Here is a 25348-nt window from a genome sequence, read left to right as displayed (position 1 = left end):
TAATCATAAAAGGAGCATTTTAAATATTAAAATAAACATGAAATCAAAACTGGGTTTCATAATTTATGATTTGAACAAAGTTTTTTCTTTCCTTGCTTATGTAACCTTACCTATCAGAAAATCCACAGAGATTCTTCAAATGTTGTTTTAACATCAAAAGCAATAAAATACCCTGGGAAACATTTGCAAACTCAATTAAGGGAGCTGAATTTTCTGGCAAACATCTCATCACTGAATTTATATCATCATCTGCATCCGAGTCTGAATCTGAATCTACACGTTTCCGTGACTTCCGAGGCCTGGAGACTTCTTCTTCACTCTCGCTTGACTCATGTTCCTTACTAGGTGAAGGTTTTTTCTCTTTCCTTTTGTCTTTTACCATAGACTGAAATAAAAAGAAAATTATATTTTTAAAAAACAAAATACCACTAACAAATACACATATCTGCATTTAACAGCTTCAAAAGGCATCCTCACATTCATACTGTATACACTGAAACCTTCTGCCTTTCTATAATGACTGGAGGTGTAACCTTGGGAGAAATACTAGGTTCCAAAACTAAATAAAGTAATATATAATCCACTCCTCCAAAACTACCCCCCCCCCAAAAAAGGGGATAAATGAACTGTGTGGAGTTTTTAACCAACATATTAATACTATAATCAGTACTATAATTAAAAAAGTATTTTAGATATTTCTTCTAAAATATCATTCAAAGGTTAATAATTTTCTTATAGGAAAGTAATGAAATAAATTATAGAAGTACGAATTTGGTATATAAGTGAACCAACATAGATAAAAAGCAGTAATTATAATTTAACTGGGTTGAAATACAGTAGGCTTGAATGCCCCCAGGTTTTATTAGTCTTCCTTTCAAGAATTTTTCCATGCCCTGGCTAGTGTGGTTCAGTTGGTTGAGCATTGTCCCATATACCAAAAAGTCGCCAGTTCAGTCCTGGTCAGGGTACATTCCCAGGGCTCGATTCCCAGTAGGAACCATGCAGGAGGCAGCCCATCAATGTTTTTTCCCCTTTCTCTCCCCATTCCTCTCTCTAAAATCAACAAAAACACATTTAAAAAAACTTTTCAGCAATAGGCAATTTTTCTTCAATACTTAAATTGTTTCTTTGTACTTTATGAAACTTACCTATTTAAAATAAAGGAAAGTCAGTTGGGTTTAAAAGAGGGGAAATATTAGATTACAAAGCAATTATTCAAAATGCAACTGTTAAAATAGGAGAAACATATATAAGCATATGCACAATAATAAGTGAAGTAAAATAAGATAACACAATAGTTCAAGTTCCTGGGAAATTAACTTTTCCAACTTCAATGTGCATATTAAACACCTAAGGATTTCGTTCAATGTGATTTTGTAAAATGAGATCTACTTGAATCACCATCAGGTATATAAAAATATTCCAATTAATTTATGAAAAATTTACTAGGTGCTAACTATGTGCCCAGTACTACATCAGGTGCTTTTATAATTAAACTATATTTCTTCCTAAAAAACCAAGAAGGAGAAGATATAAGGTTTATAACAAACTTAGTAAAGTTTTAGGTACACAATACACCAACTTAATTATGATGCTGGTTTTCAAGAATAAAGACATCAGTAGTATTATACATTTCCCATGTTTCTTTGTAAGCTATCTATATATCTCCCAGGATATTTTTGTGATCTACAGCATTACCAGATTTATAGACCAGCAAGGTACTTTACAATGGGGCTTAAATGAATATATGAAAGGATACCAAACAATTAAAGTGAGAGAAATAAAGGAGTGAGATAATGGCATCAACAGAACTATCCATATATACAGGTAAGTATATATATATCCCACCCAAATGATCTGAAATGGGATGGTTTTAGGTGTTTCTTTCTTTCTTTTAAAAAAAAATATATATTTTATTGATTTTTGTACAGAGAGGAAGGGAGGTAAAATATATATATATAAATAAAAGAAAGCAAGAAAGCAAGAAAGCAAGAAAGCAAGCAAGCAAGCAAGCAAGCAAGCAAGAAAGAAAGAAAGGAAGAAAGAAAGAAAGAAAGAAAATAGCACGCTGGCACTTCGACACATACATGAAGAATAGCGACGTTAAGTAACTTACCTCCTTGAATGACTGCAATAGGTTACTACCAGAAACTGAGAGTGTAATGTCTATGTGATGCATTATAAACAACGGCTCTTCCTGTGTCTGGTATGGAAAACAGGCTAGATTGTCTGCTATATACAAGAGCATAGTCACTTCTGTTTTCTGTAAATTAAAAAAAAAAAAAAAAGGTACACATTTAGTGGATAATCTAGACATCCATCCAAAAAGCCTTTTTAGAAAAAATATTACATAATACTTTGATCTCAGTTAATGTCTAAGAGAAAGAGGGTGGGGTGGGGTAAGGTAAGAAAAGGAAGAGGGAACAGAAATGGATTTTATAAAATAATCTTATTACTATTTTAAGAGATCTCACGACTTACACCATAGTACTTCAAGAAGGGAAGAGGTGAAATTTTTTAGGGCATCCAAGTGGAATTCCCTTTATATTCTTACTGATGTCCTGGTGCACAGATTCATGCGCATTAACGGAAATTAATTAGAAGGTAAGCCCGCGGGGTGGGACAGGGCGAGATGGGCCGGACATGCCCTGGAGCCAACTTCCCGCAGTCCCTCCCCAGCTGGTTGTAGCTGGGGCGGTGCTAGGGCTCAAAGGGCATCTGCGGAGTGAGCGGGGGTCCCCCCAGCAGGTGGGGGCCCTTGGCCTGGCCTGCAGGGATTGGGCTGAAAGAAGCTTTCCAACATCCCCCAAGGGGTCCCAGATTGCGAGAGGGTGGCTCTCAGGCGCACACTCCAGAATCGGGCTCCCTCCTCTCTGCTTCCGGGGTGCGCCATCTGAGAAACGTCACTGCCAAGTCACCACAGCTTGGCAGCTCCTGCATTAAGCGTCTGCCACCTGGTGGTCAGTGTGCGTCAGAGGGTTGAAAGGTTGCTAAGCCTTTTATATATAAAGAGTATATGGGATCTTCATGATAAACCCATACCACATTATCAAAAATTTTATATATATAAATTCATAATTATCATTGTGATTCTAAGAGCTTAACCTATATGGAGAGCAGTTACACACAGTTTCTGCCCTCAATAAGTGGTAATTATAGTACTAATATGTGGGTTAAAAACTCCACATAGTTCATGTATTCATAAAACACCTACAGTTTCCTTCATAAATGTAATTTAGAATATCAGAGTACTTCTGACGGTGCTACCAGTTTCACACTAGAGAAACTGAAGTAGGCACAACTTAAAAAAAAAAATTATGGTTACTACTAGTTGTTTGCTTTAAAAAGAAGTAACAGAGACTTCCAGCATTTATGATTATACAGAATATAAACTGAAAGACATGTTAACATTTAAATTCCTTTAACACATTTACAGCTTTAAAAAAACATTCTCTCCCATCATCTCCTTTATTCTGTCATCCAAACAAAAGAAAACTCAATAACACAACAAAAATCCCACAGGTCAGATGGGATATACTTGCTATTGGTGTTCATGAGACTCTTACTCTATTTTTGGTTTTTAAATATGTATCAACACTTATCTGTTAAAATTGGGGAGATGCAGTCTAGAACCCCACCTCACCTATTGAATTTAATGCTGACATATATACATATACATAAACGTGTGTGTGTGTGTGTGTGTGTGTGTGTGTGCGTGCAGCTGCCTCCTGCACACCCCCTACTGGAGATGTGCCCGCAACCAAGGTACATGCCCTTGACTGGAATCGAACCTGGGACTTTTCAGTCTACAGGCCGAGGGTCAATCCACTGAGCCAAACCAGTTTAGGCTGTTTCCCACATATTCTTATCTTTGTATCTTTATTTGTGTTTTTACCCTTCCCTTAAATAGTAAATCCATCTAATCTAATCTTCAGTAATTTGTTCCTCCTTGGACACCCTTTGTTGTAGGTAGTAATAAGGAAGTCCTGCAGGATCAGAGCTGGATTTAGCACTTTACAAGCTAAGATGACAGAACACCAGCCAATGGCACACAGAAGGCAATGAAACCACACAGGAATGGGCTCAGGTGATAAAGTAATAGGGCAGTATCACTGACACCAATCACCTGCTACGCAGGATATGCTAACCTTAACTGTTATCTATTTCCTTTATTTTGTGTGCTACCTCCCTAACTGGAAGTAAGATCCCTTACTGGCAAGAGCACTGTATCATGTCATTTTGGACTCTTAGCCCAATATCCCACAGAAAATCAAAGCTTAATGCTGATGATATGATGGTTGTGGTGATTAAATTATATCTATTTCTGACATATATGTTTGTAATATTTATTTTGTAAGCTTCATGTGAGCACATACCACATCTGTCCTATTTACTACTTTATGTTCATGTTCTAGTACAATGGTTACCAGACAGCAGGTGTAAATAGATATTTGTGTATAGTGAATGAATAAATAACGAGGTAAGTTCAAAGGATAAAATGTTCTCTTTTCTTGGCTTACAGTTCTGGACAATGATACTTGTGCAATAGCCTAAAGGGTCAAGTTATTTTTACACAAATGTGGGCTCTTCAAAAAGGGAATCTCAACAGCCAAAACGCTAGAATGGTTATTCTAACAATATTAGAATCTGACAGAAACAAGTAAAATTTCACTTATTTATTCATCTATTTATCTAATATAATCTATCTAATCTACCCCCCTAAATGATAGTTTAGTGACACAGTTTATTAAAGCTATGCTTTGCCCTGGCTGATGTAGTTCAGTGGTGGAGTGTCAACCTATGAACCATGAGGTCACTGTTCAGTTCCCACTCAGTGCACATCCCTGAGTTGTGGGCTCGATCCCCAGTAGGGGACATGCAGGAGGCAGCCGATTAATGATTCTCTCATCATTGATGCTTCTATCTCTCTCTCCCTCTTCCCTTTCTTTCTGAAATCAATAAAAATATATTTAAAGGTATGTTTAAAGGAACGGCTATCTAAGTTTATAAGACACTCATTATGAAGACACAATTATACTTTACCCCTCACTGTATTTATTCCCATGCAAAATTTTCAGTTCAATTTTGACTGTATCCCTTGAATTTAACACAGAGACTAAAAAAACACACACAGTTAACATAGTCACTATTATTTACTGAAACGGTAATATTTTAAAACTGGTGACTACTTTAGGAATAAAATTTAGAAAACACTTATTTTCTTAAAATAGTAAGTTTTTGTGCTTACTGCTGTGTCATCAAAGAGGTTGAGTAAAGAAATTAGAAAGGCTCGTCTGTGTTGTCGGTTTCCACGGATCATGGAGTAAAGGTGTGAACACAAAGCACTAGAGGACTCATCTTGTCTGAAGCCCCTTACAGGATCTTTTAGGCACGTGTTGATTGCCTGTTGTACCTGGTAAGACATCTTCATACCAGCCACTGCTTTCATCTGAAATCAATAAAACCTCATTTTTGTCATGGAAATAAAAAGATTAAAAATATACTTTAAGCATTGTAGTCTGAGGCTAACTTTATCATTTGGTTTTGCTATATAAAAACAAATCGTAGAATGCAACACTGGAAGAACATTAAATACCATTTACTGAAATCCCCTCATTTTACACAAGAGTTCATTTTAAATCAGAATAAAAACTTGGGGTGACAAACTTGGTTGCATGTTTAAGTACTAAGCAAAATATTTTATTCTAGTGGGAATATGGGCAGGACAGTCACCAAAGAAAGATGTTTACATTTAGGTTATACAATTTAAAAATACATACATGAATGAATCCAGCATATTTTTTGTCTATTTCCACAAGCTGCTGATCAGCCTTGTTCCGCATAGCAGGTTCTGGGTCTGTACCCATAGCAATTAAATACGGTACACACTGGAAATAAAAATACAGGATTTATAAGATATCACAGTAGCAAAAACTCTATATTTATCTTTACATATGTTAAAACTCGATGTATATCTGAATTTATTTTTATTTATTTATTTTAAAATATATTTTACTGATTTTTTACAGAAAGGAAGGGAGAGAGAGAGCTAGAAACATCGATGAGAGAGAAACATCGATCAGCTGCCTCCTGCACACCCCCTACTGGGGATGTGCCCGCAACCAAGGTACATGCCCTTGACCGGAATCGAACCTGGGACCTTTCAGTCCCCAGGCCGACGCTCTATCCACTGAGCCAAACCGGTTTCGGCTGTTTTAGTGTTCTTTTAAAAATGATTATTCTTCCTTAAATTTAGCTTAAAGCAAAAAAGCACTGGAGCATAAGCAAAAATACTAATGTGGTGAAATTTAAACAATTTCAGTGTGAATTTAAGGTGCTTTAAACATAAAACCCCCTAGTCCCACACTAAGAATATCCAATTAAGACTATGATATCCTATATAGTCTTAAATATCCTAAAAGGCTATTATGCAAACCGACGGAATGGTGGAATGATCGGTCACTATGGTGCGCACTGACCACCAGGGGCAGATGCTCAATGCAGGAGTTGCCCCCTGGTGGTCAGTGCGCTCCCACAGGGGAAGCGGTGCTCAGCCAGAAGCTGCGCTCATGGTTGGCGAGCAGCAGCGGCGGTGGTGGGAACCTCTCCCGCCTCCGTGGCAGTCGGACATCCCCTGCAGGCCTAGTCCCCCCCAACGGCCCTCCCCTGCAGGCCTAGTCCCCCCCAACTGCTCTTCCCTGCAGGCTCGATCACCCCCAGCTTCCCTCCTCTGAGGCTTGATCACCTCCAACTGCCCTCCCTTGCTGGCCTGATCGCCCACAAATGTCCTCCCTTGCAGCCCTTGTCCCTCCCAACTACCTTCCCCTGTTAGCCATCTTGTGGTGGCCATCTTGTGTCCACATGGGAGCAGCCATCTTGTGTGGAGTGATGGTCAATTTGAATATTATTCTTTTATTAGATAGAGGCCTGGTGCACAGGCGGGGGTCAGCTGCTTTGCCCTAAAGGGTGTCATGGATCAGGGTGGGGGTTCCCTTGGGTTTGGGGTAGCCTGGGTGAGGGGCCTGTGGTGGTTTGCAGGCCGGTCACGCCCCCTGGCAACCCAAGCGGGGGCCCTGGGATCTGGGATTTATTTCTCTATAATTGAAACTTTTTAGCCTTGAATGGAGGCCAAGGCAGGCCAGGACAGGAGGAAAGCTTGGCTTCCTCCATTGCCAGGGAAACCCAAGCCTCCTGTTCTCTCTGTGGCCACAGCCATCTTGATTGGGTTTATTTGCATAGTTGCTCCTGATTGGCTATTGGGAATGGCTTATTGGTATGGCAGAGGTATGGCAAATTTGCATATTACTCTTTTATTAGATAGGATTATTGATTGGGTAAACCGGCAAAATTTGAAAATAGACTATAAATTAGGCAATAATGTATTAATGTTAAATTTCCTGAATTTGATTACTACATTGTGGTTTTATAAGAGAATATTCTTATTCTTAGAAAATATATACTAAAATGTTTAAAGGTAAAGAATAATAACATCTGAAACTTACTATAAAATGATTCAGAAAAAATTATATGAAGAGCAAGAGATAAAGCATGTGGCAATAAAAATCATAACCACCTGAGGCCATTGAGAATACTGTATTAGTAAAGAGCTATAACTATCTCAAAAATTCTAGTTTTAATATTCCACACTGTACATTTTATTAGGTGATCATGATGATGATAACCCTGAGTCATGAAATACAGGCTAAGTAATGTTTAGCATGTTTCATTAGTGTGCTTTGTCTCAGAGACAGGGAAGAATATAGAACATTTACATATAGTATAGGTATTTTAGGAAAAGATCCATGAAAAATAGCCAAAATGAAAATGGTTAAGGATAATGGGATTTGTTTACCTAATAAATGCACTTCTGTAGCCTAGGCACTCCTGAACATGTCAGATGTACACTACTACATCAGCATTAGCTGCCAATCCTCAGTAACACTAATATGTCTTCATTACATCATTTAGCCCTCACATCAATGCTTTGAGGTGTGGGTAGATGATGTTACCTCTAATTTACAGATGAAGGAACTGAGCTCAGATTACACGACATACTTCTGTGTGGACAAAAATCCACCCTGTTTAACAGATTACGTTCTTATCCCAGTTCACTCTCTTGACATTACATGCTGTTGATTCTTTGGGATGAGTCAACTTGAATTAAAACAAATCAATCATCTCTACTTAGAAAAATCATTCTGAGTACATGTTCTGCCAATATAAATAGGAAGTTTGTTAATAGAGGCATTATAAATATATGAGTAATGACAACCTAAGAGATAGACTAAAGCTTGGTATGAAGAGTTTAGGACAAAAAAAAAAAAAATCCAATCCCAAATTAACAACTAAGAGGAATAAAGACCTACTTATTATCTCATCACAATGTCATCAAATGACAACAAATCTGGCTCTTTTAACAGGTTCTTCTTTCTAAAACACACTTACCTGAACTGGATGAATAAGACCTTGGTTTAGAGTCAATGCAATGACATTTAGGGCAAAGTGGCGTACACTTGACTGGGTGTGAAAAAACGCCTCAAGCACCTGTTTGAGGTAAAGCTGCATGATGGAACTACTCATCCCTGAGGAAACATCACCCATTTCTTTTAAATCTTCCTGTTTTGCAACTTTCTTCCCTACAAAAGGAAGTAAAAATATTAAGAACATGTACGCTAATCTTTACTTAAATATACCAAAGCGGACCACAACCAAAAGCACAAAATGTCAGAGCTTGTGCTCTGGCTCAATGGCTCTTAATTTTATTTTATTTTATTTTTTTTGGTCTTTGTTAGAGGTCCGTTTGGGAACCTGGTAACTACAATCCCTCTTCTCCCTCAAAATGTTAATGTCTACACCTATATTAAATTGTTAATTTTAGGGAGTTTATGAATACCCTTAAGCATAGATATGGACTTAAGGACTCCTTCTGAACTGAATTCCTTCATCTAATAGATAAGGAAATTTTGATACCTGGGTTAAAAATGAGTCAGAGTATTCTAACTGTAACCACACTGCGACATTAAAAAATATATTTTCACTTACAGTCTCTATCTGCCTGCTGCATTCGTGTATCCTCTTCTTGTAGGTAGGTCTGGAGGTTTTTTAATACTTGTATTTTTAAATTTACTGATGAGTTCTTATCAGATAAGATATTATTATATAGATTTTTCACCTCTTGCTCAAACATTAGACTTGGATGCTGAATGAAGGCAAATCCTAAAGAAATGAGAAAAAAAATCTTTTGATATAGTCATAGTAAAATTAAATATAACATTTAGTGACAGTGTTGATAAATAACATTAAAAAAAACCTCCTTATTTCAAAACTTAAAATGACTGGAAGAATATGCTGGTGGCCTTACCTAGAGAAGTGAAAGAGCAGGCACTTCTTTCCCCATGAATTAAAAACAAGAAATTGCATTTCAAAGGAGTATTTCACACAAGAGGAAACCTTGAGGAGGGAGCAGGGTCTACTGGCTAGGGAAATGGATTAGGAGTCAGGAGTCTTGGGTTCTATTTCTGGCTCCACCACTGACTTGTAGGGTGACCTTGGGTGTGTCACATAATCTCTCTGTGCCTCAATTCTCCATCTGTAAAATGGGGACAATAATATTTACCACCCACCTACCTCAAAGGGATGTTTTCAGGATTTAAGAGGTAACGTCTACAAACATATTTTAGATCCCTAGCAGAAAGTACTCTTTTGGCATTATTTTAAAAGTATATTTAATGTTTCATTAAATATATCCATTTGATGAAACAGAATAATTCGAAATAAAGCTAAAAATATTTTCCATTTACTTCTCATATGGCATTATAATGAAGCCACAAAGCTGAATTCTATAACAAGTTAATATAGTAAATTACTATTATCTATGCTTATTTGTATAAAATAGTAATTTATGTGAGATAAAAATGAAGATCCTTGATGACAGCAAGTATTATTGATACCAAATAACAAACTAAATTCAAAGCATAGAGTGATCAGATAACTAGCCCAAGGTCACACAGGATAACTATGGCCCAGGCAAGATTTTTTTTCATTAACTGGTCTAGAGGTACTATTTTTAAAATGGTACTGCTTATTTAAGTTAATATTTATAGCCTGGCCAGTGTTTCTCAGTGGGTTAACATCCTCCTGAGCAAGGCACATCTCCATTCCCAGTAAGGGGCATGCAGAAAGCAGCCGATTGATGTTCCTATCTCTCCTTTCCTCTCTCACTTAATCCCTGGGTTTAACATCATGAATTCAACCAACCACAGTTGGAAAACAGTATTTTTGATCTGAGGCTGAGAATCTGTAGATGTGGAGGGCTGTCTGTATATAATGCTCTCTGCAAATTCATAAAAGAGATTTGGGCCTCTTTGGATTTTAGTATATGGTGGAGTCCTGGAACCAGTCCCTCAGATACTAAAGGATAACTTAAGTTTTGGGAATAAAAAGTAATGTAGATTTTCAAATGTGTGAGGGTGGGTGCCCCTAGTCCTCATGTTGTTCAAGGGTTAACTGTACTTGTTCTCTGAATCAAATGTAGTACTATTAGTTTTGCCATTTTATATAGCTTATGCCTAAATATTCAAAGGTACACATCTGGCTTGAATATAATTTAATATAATAATATCAGTAAAATTTCCTAATAAATGATATCTAAATTTATACTATATTTGCTAAATGTAATTTCTGAAAGGGAAGGAGAAATATAATAACAAAATTTAAATTTATTAAAAAAATCAGTAAATGTTTAATGAGATCTGAATAACTTAGAATCTTTTATTACATTATTTTAGTTAAAAAAGACTAATATTAATGATTGTCCATACATATTAAATTATAAACCATGTTAATGTTACAAAATAAAGTTTCAAAGTAAGTTAACTTTATTAATTTTATATGTATTTGCACAAAAAACAAACAATAAAAACCAAAAACCTAGACAGAGTATTCTTCTTGTATTGTTTTAAAGTGCATTAAATCCAGGTACTTTAATCCTGTCCCTTCCTATTTCTCCTGTATCCCATGACCCGTCCAGATAAGCCACAAACCCTAGCCTTCTGCAAAGGCATGCATTTGCTACATCAATGTTCCTAAAAAATAATAATATGGGATAGATATACATTCAACTTGTTTCAAGTATTTCTGTATGAATAAAAGCCAGAGTAGACTGCCCACTATCTTTACTAGAAATGCCAGGCAAATATAATGATAAAGCTTTGGAAAAAAAAGAAAAACTAACTATTTAAAAAATATGCAATAGCACAAAATTCTTCTAAACAATCGTTCTGTATCAAAGTGCTTGAGTTAATGTTCTAATTTTTTTTTAAAAATATATTTTATTGATTTTGTACAGAGAGGAAGGGAGAGAGATAGAGAGCTAGAAACATCGATGAGAGAGAGAGTCATCGACCAGCTGCCTCTTGCACACCCCCTACTGGGGATATGCCCGCAACCAAGGTACATGCCCTTGACCGGAATCGAACCCGGGACCTTTCAGTCCCCAAGCCGAAGCTCTATCCATTGAGCCAAACCGGTCTCCGCTAATGTTCTAATTTTTATAAAAATACATTTTTATTGATTGCAGAGAGGAAGGGAGAGGTAGAGAGATAGAAACATCAATGATGAGAGAGAGTCATTGATCGGCTGCCTCATTGACCCTCCCATGCTGGGGATCGAGCCCACAACCTGGGCATGTGACCTGACTGGGGATTGAATCGTGACCTCCTGGTTCATAGGTCAACGCTCAACCACTGAGCCACACCAGCTGGGCTTGAATGAATGTTCTTATGAAACCCTATAAAGTAGGGGAAGGAGACTGTACTGTCATCTCTATTTTATTAATTAGGAAACTGATTAACAGAGAAGTTATATGGCTTGCTCAAGGTCACCAGGAAGTCATTGGCTGGCTAGGAATGGAATCCAGGTGTTTTAACCCTCACTCCTATATTCGACACAGTAGGTCCTACTAGGAATAGAAACACATAAATAAATGAACTGTTTAGACTCACAATATTTTAAAACTTGCTCAATCTCTCAAACAATTAAAACTATAATGAAATTTAGACTTAACTTACCTAGACCAATGATGGCTTTTGTTTGTACTTCTTCATCTGAATGTTTTGTAAAATACATCAATAGTTCAAGTACTTTATCCTTTATGTTAACCTAAGGGGGAAAATTAGTATTATAAAGAAGGATAATTTAGATCAGTTTTCAACTATAAAGGAAAAAAATACCTAATAGCAAACAATGAGAATTTCCACATGCAAACTTGACTAAAGAATAAATCACCAATAAGTTTATAAATCAATAAAATTTAGAATAGTGACATTCAAAATAAAGATCTTTGACAAAGAAACTTGTGCCAGAATGTAAATAATATATAACTCCCGCACTGAGAATGGGGAAAAACTGAAGTCAGCTGGTGACCTAAACAGTGCACCTACTCTTATAAAGCTGATAAAGCTGTGCTTACTTTTCATAAACCAGTAATAAACAGTTCATAGAACAGCAGTCTGAGGACCATATTTTGAGTAGCACTGTCCAGAGTGATTAAATCAGACCAATGCTGCCTTCATCCTGGATCATTTTACTCATTTTCCTTTGACAGGGTCACATAGTTCTATTTTATTACAATATACTAAGTAATTAATATTAAGATCTTTACCTTACTGTTGCCCTTAAAATCTTCCAGATCAAAATCAAAATGCCGACATAGTGCTCCAACAGTGAATAGGGATCTAAGAAGTGCTGGTTTGTTTGATAGAAGTGAAGTGTTATTTGGATCTTCTTGATGCTGAATTTTTAATTTTGAAATGGCACCTGATAAAAGTTAAGTAATATTTATTTATAACAAACCCTTAATTCTTAAATTATTATGTTCAAATAATTATTGCTAATGAATTACAACTGAATTTTACTAATAGTTCTAAGTATTAAATATGTCTAGAATTATGAGAACACTCCTCAGAATCTAATAGAATTAATGTAAGAAAAAAATATTTAAATTTTATTATAAACACTAGGCAGAAAACTTACCAACATTTATTTAGAGGAGATACATTTCTTAAGTAATCATATTGCGTTATTAAGAGAATACAAAAGATACTAGAAAATACCATTTCTAATATCACATCTCTTACAATTCCCTAAATACTACCCTTAATCAGATGCATTCAAAAGGAGGACATTGCAGAATCTAGCAGAATTTTAAAGTCCAGATATTGAACTTACCATAGTATCTATTGAAACAGGCCCATACAAATTTAAAATTTTGTGTCACTTTATTTACAACGGCCCCAAGACAGCTCACACAATGTTGTACTACCTAAAAGGATACAGAAAAGATTGCTATTTAGACAAAAGTTAAAGACGAAGGTAAAAACAAAAGCTTAAGTTCTCATTTGTGAACTGCGTACTAATAGACAGAATGCTTACAGTCATGCCATATTTGATGATCAGCTTCATGAGATCTTCTTCAATAGTGGCAAGGAAAGTTTCACTTGGGTGCTCCATCAGTGGTACCACCAGTTCCAGGATTTTTGCAACATTGCAGATAACCATGAAATCATTTTGTGTCTAAAAGGATAAAATTAGTACTTTATGAGTATAAAAATTTTAAAAAGAAACTATATATAGTTCTATCTATTTGGAGGTTGAAGTATTATATATGTGAAACACACACACACAACCCAACCTATCTAGAATAGAGCTTTTTAAAAATATATTTTATTGATTTTTTACAGAGAGGAAGGGGGAGAGAGAGAGAGCTAGAAACATCGACCAGCTGCCTCTTGCACACCCCCTACCGGGGATGTGCCCGCAACCAAAGTACATGCCCCTGACCAGAATCGAACCCGGGACCTTTCAGTCCGCAGACCAACGCTCTACTACTGAGCCAAACCGGTTTCGGCTAGAATAGAGCTTTTTTAAATTATGAAGGGAAGAGTCTCAGTTTTAGGATCCTGGATTCTAGCTATGCCACTAAGCATGTGATCTTTGGGCCACTTAATCACAATGTCACAGTTATTATTTTTCCCCCTAAAATTTAATACTAGACAATTCTGAACAAAAGTATTTAAATATTAACAGAGAATTTTACCTAGATTGATACAGGTTTTAATAGTATTTTTCAAAATGAGGTATGTTAACAGAGTAGTTTCTCAATGAGGGGTGAGTTTGTCCCCCAAGGAATATTTGACAATATCTGGAGACATTGTTAGTTATCATGAAAAGGGTGCAGGGGCATACTACTGGCATCCAGTGCATAGGAGCTGCTGTCAAACATTCTACAATGCTCAGAACAGTTCTTGACAACAAAAAAATAATCCAGCCCTAAATGTCAAGAGTGCTGAGGTTGAGAAGCCCCCTTTTTATGATTGGATCCTTAATATATCAATAAAAGCATAGAAATAATAAAATCTTAGATTTAAATATAAAAAAAGGCCATAGAAAAAAAGCAAAAAAAGCATTTATCATATGTAAGGCAGGCTTACAGTAGTCCCCCTTTCCATAGTTCCATTTACCTAGGGTCAACTACAACTCAAAAATATTAAATGGAAAATTCTGGAAAATTCCAGAAATAAACAATATATAAGTTTTAAATAGTGTGCTTTTCTAAGTAGCGTGATGAAATCTTGTGCTGTTCCACTCCATCCTGTCCAAGACATGAATCATTCCTTTGTCCAGCATATTCACGATATTTACATTCCCTGCCTATTAGTCACTTAGTAGCCATCTTGACTTATCAGATTGACTCTCCGAGGATCAAAGTGCTTGTGTTCAAGTAATCTTATTTTACTTCATAATGCCTTACAGTACAGGAGTAGTGATGCTAGTAACTGAGATATGCCAAAGAGAAGCCATAAAGTGCTTCCTTTAAGTGAGAGGGTATGTATGCATAGGAAAAAGCACAGTACACATAAGGTCTGGTACTATTGCAGTTTCAGACATCCACTGGGGATCTTAGAACCTATTTTATGCAAATGTGGGGAACACTGTATGCAAAACTTTGTATTTGCATAAATATAAAAAGTTGTGTAAAATGCTTTCAAAGTAATCCTACTTTCCAAAAAATGTTGTTGCAAATGAGGACTATTTATGCAGATTCCTAGATTCTAGAGGCAAACAGACTAAAACTGGTTGGATGTGCAATATAGGGCAAGTTACTTATATTTTCTAAGCTTTCATTTCCTTATCTGTAAAATAGACAAGAATGGTATCGACTTCACAAAGTAAATGAAAGAAATGTATGTAAAATTCTTCACAGTGCTTGGCATTATGCTCAGTAAATATTAGCTATTATTATCAGCCATAAGATTATATACTAATCCATTTATTTCTGGATATAATACAAACCCTAAAATAGAAGTAGGGTCTCACAAGTATAATATGTTGATTTTATATACTTATCTTCTGCTACTTTCCTCAATTTCTTAACATTTCTCAGGACATCCTAAGATTTTCATTTATAACTTATTAATGTATAGCACAAAAAAATCTGACTATAGCACCAAAACAAATTTAGTAGAGAAAACTGTTAAAATTAGCTCCTTAGGAAAACTGAGAAAACAGTAAATGAAAAACTACATTATAAAGTTTTCAAAATATTTTAAAAATTTAGTGTTTGTAATAAGCCACTTAACTCACTACGTTACCATATAAATTGCTGCATTATTTTACTTAAATTTTCACATTTGATTCTAGGAAAACTTAGTATGTGTTATATTAACTTAAAATAACAGCCTAACATCTGTGACATACTAAATTTCTATATTCAACATATTGGTGTATTGTAAAAATAAATGTATAAAATAAAATATACTAAAAATGACAAATTAAAAGCAAATTCAGAATGCAAAAGACATTAAATTTCTCAATGATAGAACTCTACGTCATTTAGTTTTGAGATCTTAATAATAGTTACAACATTTATTAAGCATAAATGGAGTGTTTTTGGTTTTTTTTAATATATATTTTATTGATTTCTTACAGAGAGGAGGAGAGAGGGATAGAGAGCTAGAAACGTCAATGAGAGAGAAACATCGACCAGCTGCCTCTTGCACACCCCCTACCGGGGATGTGCCCGCAACCAATGTACATGCCCTTGACCGGAATCGAACCTGGGACCTTTCAGTCCGCAGACCGACGCTCTACCACTGAGCCAAACCGGTTTCAGCTGCAGTGTTTGTCTTAATAAGAAATTGTGCCTGAACTTAATACATCAGAAAAATGTTTGCAGATAGCTTGCTATAAATATTAGAACAAAAATTTGAGTACATAAGACAGTTATTTTCTGTCATTTGTCAGTGAAAATGTAAATGACATTGAATGCCAAAGTAAAAATATTTAGTACACGGTTTCTATAAAGACAAAAAACTCTATACTTACACTACATTTAGTCGTTAGGTATGGCTGCATAGTCATCGCATGTTTAACCATGAGCTGGGGTCTTATTTTGCTGAATAAGAACAAAGTGGTAATGCAAGCCACCAATCTCCCAGAGTTCACACCTTTATTGTCAGAGTCTGAAAAAACAAACAAGAAATAAGACACTAAAATATGACAAGGCAGTGAAAACTATACAAACTATTATTTACTCAATATTATCCTCTTAATAGATTCAACACATTCATCAATATAACTCATTAATGTTTCTTATGATACTAGAGTTCCTGCACTTCATTTTTATCTTTACTATATAAATTCCATATATTAAGAATAAAGGACAAAGAGGGTGCACTATAGAAGGCTAATTTTTTCCCTGAGGGGAAGAGGATTTAAATTAAAAAACAGAATGGAAGTTGGGAAGTTTAGAGATGAGCTTTTGGGAAGAGACAAGATGCTGGTTATATCTAAAAATGGCTACATGTCATTATGGGAAAGTTAGCAAAGGAAGACAAAACCAGTTTAGCTGAGGTGATACTGTGTTTAAAGAAACTGGGGGAACAATGAAGCCATAGAAGAATGCTAAAAGATGGGAGTGAGAAATTAAGAAGTTGGACCAGTGCTACATTAAAAAGAAAAACAAAACACTACTCAGGTGAGAGGAAAATGTTGCTAGTTAGAATGGTTCTTGGATGGCAAATTAGTTTTTAGATGAGATTAGCAACTTTTTACTATCGAGAGACAACAGTATAAAATCTAGGATAGAGAAAACAGTATTAAAAGAAAAAAAGGTACACATGGGAAATGAAAAAAAAAAAGAAAGAAAACATTAAAGAAAAAATACTGCATAAAAATATAAACAATTATCAAGTTTCCTTAGGTGCCATAAATGTACCTCTGTAAGAGGCAACTGGCCCCCATATTGGAGAATGACCCCCAATATTATTCCTCATTAATGTATATCAGATGATGCAAGTCATGTTAGTCTTGTGTGCTTTAAGCAATAGATATCAAATCTGACTTTTATAGTTCTCATATGATTATTTATATTTTGATAAACAATTTTAGACTTGTCACTGATTAATTTGCTAAATAATAACACATTTTAATATTAAATAAAAATTTTAAAGATATTAATAGCTTACTACCTAAAGCAAGATTAAGCACATTTTTATATAACAATTAAAAATAATATTAGGAATATATTACAAATCATTTAAAAACATTTTTATAATAGTTAAACCAATTTCATTTTGAGTGAAAATTTTATAGGATTTAAAATATATCAAACAGTTTTTGAATGAGTGAATTAGCTAAGTATGTATTAGCCCCCGGACTTCCTTTTATTCCTGCTCAATATGACATCTAAAATGATATGCTACCGAAAGATATGAGATGAGGCCCATGCTTTATTGCTCTAGATGGTCTGAGTCAACCTTAACAATATAATCAAGGCTGCAACATCAACAAAAAACAGATTCCATTCAAGAGTGAAGTAGTTCAGTATTAGGCTAAGCAGAGCCAAAGGCAAAAATGAGAAATATGCCCAAAGTATTTGAAAATATCTTATAAAATCAACTTAATGACCAATATATAAAATGTCTTACCAGCTAGAGATTCCTCATATTTAAGAATGTGCTCAACTAGGTTATCAACAAGTTGAGTACAAGCTTTCTTCACAGGTTTATATGAGGAATCCTCTTCGGACTTCAACAACTATATTTGTATATATATAAAAAAAAGAATCCCAGTATAATTATTCATTAGGCAATAATAATAAAATGCATTTAATGTGTCCATAATAAGCTTTTCAATTTATTAACAATTTAATACTGAAAATGCAAATAAACAAAAATATAAAACAAATGTTTAAAAAATAACTTATAAACCAGTAATTTATAAATACTTTCAAACAACTTTAGCATGAAGTATTTAAATTGCTGAATGTGGGACCTGAGGTAGGATATGAGAGAAATTAGAAAAGTGACTTTCTTTTAAGAGTATCACTCAACGCTAATTGAATTATTTTAAAGAATTAGAGTTCCATTCCTCATTATTCCAAGTCCTTTAATGTCTCAAAAATTATATATTGTGTTAATTACATCATTTATAAATTATAACTATATATGAACTGCACCTTAAATCTTGGACTTATAAAACATAAGCCTAGATTTCTTCTGTGTTATCCTTTGCCAATTTACTAAGGAACAATGTTAGAAAAGTGTTATAAGGAAGAGATCAGTCTAACGATAGCCAACCCCACTAAAATCACTCCCCAAAACCCCAACCCATTCAATCTTTCATAATCACAGCTCAATGCAATGGTAAAGTCTTCGGAGGCAGATCTATTTTGTTTAATTATTAGCTAATACAATTCTGGGGCTATTAAAAAAGTTGAAATGTGTATTTGATTCCTGTGAAGAGTTCCAATGCAGTCCAATATAGGTTTTTGCAATGATGGAAATGTTTTATATCTGTGCTGTCCAATATGGTTACCCTGAGCCACATGCAAATACTTAACACTTGAAATGTGGTTAGTATAACTAAAAAATTAAAATTAAATAAAATTTCACAATAATTTAAACTTAAAAAATGTGGCTGGTACTGGAAATGCACACATTTACACTTTCACTGCAAGATGCATGGATGATTAAAACAACTAATAGCAATCAGAATAACGTAACACATATACTGCCCCCACCTTAAATTTAAAGAAATAAATCAAAGTTGAAGACTTCAATTTACCCAGTTTCAATTCTGAACAGCAAATTCTCTTTGTCCCACTCCATAACTTAATTCCATAAGCATCGATTAAAATCACCTACTGGCCTGGTCTTTTTAAGGCAAGAGTAGAAAACAATTCCCTCACTCCTGTTTTTGCTTTTCTTCTCCATGACATCAAGTATACACTAAAGTACTAATCATAAATGTTGGTTCATGACTACCACCAATACAGTAGTTGCTGTTTTAACTTACTTATAACAATTCACTGAGAACCCAATTCAAGAATAAGAATAATTTCAATAATTTATATTTCCCAATGTGCTCCTTCCATTATGATATATTCCCTTTTCACTTTCAAGGTAACCACTATGAGGAATTTGATAATTTCTTTGCTTTAAAAAGTTATCTAAGTTGTATACTGTTTATAATCTTGCATGATTTTTCAGCTTTGTAAAAGGCACATGGGATGTAGTTGTCTATATATTTTTTTGCCTTTTTCATTCAACATTATGCCACTAACTGTAATCCAGGCTGTTGCATGTAACTATTATTTGTTTTCACCACTACATAACAAGCAATTGTGAGTCTATACTAAAATTCATTTATCCATTCTTCTGAAGTTAGGATAACTACAATTTTAGTGGTAAAATGAACACTCTTTGTCTTTAGGTGCACATATGCAAGATTCTATTGGTTTTATGTACTTCACAGCGAAATTAGTGGATCATAGGATACATGAATGCTCAACTTTATGAAATAATGCTGTTTTTAAAAATTGGTTTTAATATTTTCTCAATTAGTAGCAGTGTTTAAGAGATATTTAATGAATTGCTTCTCCAAAATTTACCATCTGACTTCTTAATTTTTGCCTATCACATGGGTGTAAAATGTGGTCCAGATTTGTTATTCCCTGAATTACTAATGAGGTTGAACACCATAAAGGCCATATGTGCTATTTCCTCCATAAAATGCCTATTCATGACTTTTACTAATTTTTCTGCCAGACTCTTGCCTTATATTGGTTTGTAGGTGCGGAGTTCATAATAACAACAGTCTCTCAGTTACATATATGTCAAGTATCTTTTCTTGGATGATGACTTGTGGTTTTCACTGCCTTTACAAGATCTTTTGATTCCTAAATGTTCTTCATATTAAGGTAGTAAAATTTATCAACCTCTTTTTAAGGTTAATGGCTGAAGAAATCTTTTCCTCCCCCAAATTGAAAAATGTTTTCACATACTATTTTCTTATAAGTTTTAAAAGATTTCCTTTAATCTATATTGCATTGATTGTTGAGGTGAAGTAGGAATCAATTAAAAAAAAATTCCTTATAGAAAGCCAGTGGTCCCAACCCATTTACTGAAAATCCTTTCCACATTAACTGCAGTGCCACTTCTATTTTATAGTAATTACTAGAGGCCCAGTGCACAAAAATCATGCACTGGGAGAGGGAGGCTGTCTAAGCCCAGCCTGCACCCTCTCCAATCTGGGACATCCCTCTCACAATCTGGGACTGATAGCTCCTAACTGCTCTCCTGCCTGCCTGCCTGCCCCTAACCGCTTCTCCCGGCCAGCCTGACCACTCCCTAATCACTCCCATGCTGACCTAATTAACACCAAACTGCTTCCTGCCAGCATGATCTCCCCCCAACTGTCCTCCCCTGCTGGCCTGATGGTCCCCAACTGCCCTCCCCTGCTGGCCTCACCTCATCCCCAACTGCTTTTCTCTGTTGGCCTGATCACTTCTAACTGTCTCTGCTTGCCTGATAACATCTTATTGCCCTCCCTTGCTGGCCTGATCTCGCCCCCAACTGCTCTCCCCTGTAGGACTGATCTTGCCCCCAACTGCCCTCCCCTGCTGGCCTGATGGCCCCCAACTCCTCTGCTGGCCAATTTGATTCAGATTGGTTGGTTTCTATGCCTGTCAGTGCCAAAATCTCTGCCTCCTAGACAGCCACTGGCTCCTCACAGTTGACCCAAATTTGGTTCAGATTGGTCAGTGTCTATGCCAGTCAGTATCTCTGGGCCTATCAATGGAGCCTGATCAGAAAGGTGGGGCTGATCAGCAGCCCTGGTGGAGGTCTGGAGAGAAATGAAGGTGCGGCTGCTGACCAGGCCCAGAGCTAAAAAGAGAGGCAAGTGCTGATCAACAGCTGCCACAGAGGCTACGGATCAGACCCTGCTTCTCTCTTCAGGCCTCTCTCTGGGCCTGATTCACAGCCCCTTAAGCAGTTAGTGCTGGGTCACTGTGCCTGCAGCCATAGCAGTCAGTGCTGGGTCACCAGGCAACCCAGTGCTGACTGCAGGACTGACTTCTGGTTGGTTGAGCTTCCCAGTCGTTGTGGATGTGACAGACCTAGGGTTTTTATGTATTAGGATAACCTATATATGAGGGGGGTTATTACTGGGCTATCTTGTTCAGTTGGTTTATTTACAATAGAACCATATAATCTTAAAATAACCTTGGGAGTTCCCTATTCTAGAACTTTTGGAAATAGTTTGAGAAGGGTAGATGTTAATTCTTCTTTAATATCATACAATCTTATGTACTATATCTTTAAAAATTAGTCCTGATGTATGGTAAGGCAAATCAATATTTGTGCATTTTTCAGAGGCAACAATTATTTACTAGTAGTTCTTTACTTTTCCAAACACATTTTACAATCACCTTGACATGTTTGATGAATATTTTTTGTTCTTAATTTTGATAAGATTTTTTTTACATTCTCCCATTTAACATAACTTTCATTTTAGGTTTTGCAGTTTATTCTGTCAGATTTTATTCCTAGTTTTTTTTAGAAGTTATCATTCAAAGGTATTAAATTTTATTTTGAAATGTCCTGGGTCCTCTGAAATGATTACTAAATATTTATTCTTTAATGTTAAATCACAGATACACACTGATGCTAAACCATGAATATGTAAATATGTATGCTATGCTTATGAATATGTATCTACACACAGCTTACTTTGGATGTATTTACAAGTAAATCGTAGATATCAGTATACCCCCCTGTTCTTTTTTATATATTTTACTGATTTTTTATAGAGAGGAAGGGAGAGGGACAGAGAGCTTGATAACTGTTAGAACCACTGACAGACTACTAATATTAACCCAAAAGTTCTCTCATATTTCTTCCAAGCCAATCCCTGTCCCCTGCAACCATTCTTCCGATTTTTCACAAGATAAATTAGTTAGCCTCTGTTAGAATTTCATAAAAATAGAATTGGAATATGTACTCTTCTGTGTAAAGCAAGCATGCAAACTGGCAGCCCACGGGCTGCATGTGACCCACAATGAATATTTTTTGGGCCCAGCCAATATACTGGCATGTAAAAAACACCTTAATAAAAATTTTGTAACTTAATTTTTATAATATCCTATTATATGTAATTATTAATAATGAACTACAACGTTCACTAATGACTGATTACTAAAATTTTGTTGCATTTATTTCTCTTACGTGCAGGTGCACCATTTCTCTCCACTAATACTAGTAGCCCGATTGCCATGTCATTAGTCTTGGACTGACTTGTTTGGTGTGAGCAACAGGAAATATTTCACTTTCAGAGAACAAGAAAAATAGGCTTATTTGCATTATTAATTTTGGAGTTATTCAGTATCTGGTAAGCCAATGTTCAAGAAAAAAATACTGATTTTTATTAAAATGTTCTATTATTTTATGCTAACAATTACACATTTATTTCAGCCCTTTGTATTCAGCATGTCTCTATTGAAATAAACCTTTTTTTTTTTTTTTTTAATAAAATTGAAGCTTTTGTTTCTTTGCAGCCCACATACACTTAAACCATATTTGTTTGGCCCATGTTAGCCTTTAGTTTGACATGCTTGGTGTAAAGCTTCCTTTACTCTGCATAAATATTATTATGTTCATATATGTTGCTGTATAAAAAAGGATAAAATAGTGCCATTTGCAACAAGGATGGATTCTGAGAAAGTGAAATAAGTCAGTCAGAAAAAGCTAAGAACCATATTATTTTACTCATATCTATAATAATAAAAGGGTAATATGCTAATTGGACCAGACATCCTCCTGGACGACCTTCCAGAAGAAGATGTGGTGGCAGGGGCCGAGCCCCGTGGCCCGTGCATTGGGCCTCTAGTGTGGGATATAAACTGAAACTCATTAACACAAACAGCAGTGTGGTGGTTGCTAGAGGGAAGGGGTTTGAGGGATAAAGAGTTCTAATATAAGGTGACAGGAGAAGATTTGACTTTGGGTGGTGGGCATGTGGTGCAATATACAAATCTTATAACATAGAAACCCACACCTGAAACCTATACGATCATGTTGAACAATGTCACCTCAATCAATTTAAAAAAATTGAAAAAAGAATAGTCTCAGTTATCAGTGGGCATTTCGTTCTGGCCTTTATTCAGGCCTAGTGGGGGAGGGAAGGGGCTGGATGGCGGGGAATATCCGACTTTTCGCTCGCCCCAACTCTTCCCTCCCCCCTACCCCCCCTTAGCATCCTTCGGGTTCACCTTCCTGGGACACCTCTTTGGAGGAAGGGGAAGACTTGGAGAACGGGGAAGACGTGGCCACGTGTCCTAGCTGCTCCCTCATTATAAAAGTGATTTATGACAAAGAGCAGTTTATGTGTGGAGAAACAGTCCCAGCCCCTTCCACCAACAAAGAATTAGTTAAATGCTAAAGAAAGACTTTGGGAATCCAAATCCCGAACATTCAGGGATGAACCACGCTGGAAAAGTCGAGGCACAGTTCCTGGCTTCCTCATGGGGACAACTGCTTTATAGTTTGCTGCTGTGGATACTTTTCATCGGCTCCGAGTTCATCTCCAATTAAAGAAGCAAGTCCATGACATGACATTCCTGGATTTCATGCTTAGAACTTTGAATTGGAAAAAGTGTTCTTTATTTTCACATGAATGTAAAGGAAGATAATTCCAGTCAGTGCTTTGATTCCCTCATTGTTATTTTTTCTTATACCTAATTTATTATTTGATAGCATCGTCTACCTCAAAGTCATTTGGATTCCTTCATTTAAAAACATTTTATTTAATTGGTTATTAGGATTATTAAAATTAGGCCTTTTGAAAAAAAAAAAAAAAAAAAAAAAAAATTGAAAAAAGAGCCGAAGCCGGTTTGGCTCAATGGTAGAGCGTCGGTCTGCGGACTGAAAGGTCCCAGGTTCGATTCCGGTCAAGGGCATGTACATTGGTTGCGGGCATATCCCCAGTAGGGGGTATGCAAGAGGCAACTGGTCGATGTTTCTCTCTCATCGACGTTTCTGGCTCTCTATCTCTCTCCCTTCCTCCTCTCTGTGAAATATCAATAAAATATATTAAAAAAATAAAATAAATAAATAAATATGTTACATATTTGGTATTGTTATTGTATCCTTAATTCAAAACTTGGACTTTAAAAAAAAAAAAAGAAAAAAAAAAAAAAGAAATGATACTACTGATACCACTTAGCAATAAAAATAAATAAAATATTATTATACTGCCAATATTCTCCTAATTAAGAGAAGTAAAACACAACTTAAGCCTACTGGACTTCTAATCATACAAGGTGCATGATTCCACTGAAATAAAATTCTACTAAAGTGACAAAAAGTAGACCAGTGGTTTACTAGGATCAGAGGGAGGGGATCCATTACAAAGAGGCACAGGAAGCTTTTAAGGGTGATATTCTAAATCTTAATTGTGCTGGAGGTTACATCACTGTATATAATTATTAAAATAATATTTTTGCATGTAAATAATGCCTCAATAAAACATTTTGGTTGTTAAAATATCATTAAATACTATTTTATTACTAAAATATTGCTTAAAATTTAAAAGTATACAGAAGAAATCAACTTCACTAGACAGTAAATGTTTGATATAATCAAACAGAAAAAAGTTATTTCAAGATAGATTTCTAATGTTGTGCTTCAGATAAAAATAAATGCAAAAATATCAAGCTATATTCAATAATCTTACTGTTAATATAGTGGGGCAAAGCAAATAAAAATCGTTTATTTCCTTGGGAACCAATTTTCACACTTAGAGAAAAGAATAAAATAAAATAAAAAGAATCTCATAATCTAAGATTAGAGTTAAAATATCAATATAGTGGTTGAATATCAACCCTTGAACCAGGAAAGCAATGTTCAACTTGTGGTCAGGACTTGATCCCCAGTGGGGGTCGGGAGGCATGAAGGAGGCAGCTGATCAATGATTCTCATCATTTATGTTTCTTTCTATCCATCTCCCT

At 35.5% G+C, this 25348-nt stretch overlaps 2 protein-coding genes across 6 annotated transcripts in view; one reads left to right on the top strand and one right to left on the bottom strand.

Annotated features, from left to right (window-relative positions):
* The window catches only part of NIPBL (NIPBL cohesin loading factor), a 157941-nt gene that overhangs the window by 5339 nt on the left and 127254 nt on the right, over window positions 1–25348 (bottom strand). For all 5 annotated transcript variants that reach the window (XM_084880551.1, XM_084880549.1, XM_084880553.1 and 2 more), the window contains 12 exons: window positions 17988–18096; window positions 16384–16520; window positions 13432–13572; window positions 13228–13321; window positions 12662–12816; window positions 12069–12159; window positions 9043–9216; window positions 8446–8636; window positions 5781–5888; window positions 5249–5449; window positions 2117–2263; window positions 111–385 (listed from right to left, as the gene is read on the bottom strand). In XM_084880551.1, coding sequence (XP_084736677.1) covers window positions 111–385; window positions 2117–2263; window positions 5249–5449; window positions 5781–5888; window positions 8446–8636; window positions 9043–9216; window positions 12069–12159; window positions 12662–12816; window positions 13228–13321; window positions 13432–13572; window positions 16384–16520; window positions 17988–18096 — 1823 coding nt within the window. The remainder of the gene's footprint in view (window positions 1–110; window positions 386–2116; window positions 2264–5248; window positions 5450–5780; window positions 5889–8445; window positions 8637–9042; window positions 9217–12068; window positions 12160–12661; window positions 12817–13227; window positions 13322–13431; window positions 13573–16383; window positions 16521–17987; window positions 18097–25348) is intronic.
* Window positions 23533–24034, top strand: LOC311621011 (diphthamide biosynthesis protein 3-like; the record flags this gene model as incomplete). Its single annotated transcript, XM_084880821.1, has 2 exons — window positions 23533–23556; window positions 23596–24034. 2 exons carry the CDS (start codon window positions 23533–23535, stop codon window positions 23779–23781), a joined length of 210 nt encoding a protein of 69 aa, XP_084736947.1. The 3' UTR covers window positions 23782–24034.

This window comes from Pipistrellus hanaki (assembly GCF_964339955.1).
Source record: "Pipistrellus hanaki genome assembly, chromosome: 4".
NCBI lineage: Eukaryota > Metazoa > Chordata > Mammalia > Chiroptera > Vespertilionidae > Pipistrellus > Pipistrellus hanaki.
This window is presented reverse-complemented; position numbering and strand designations above follow the sequence as displayed.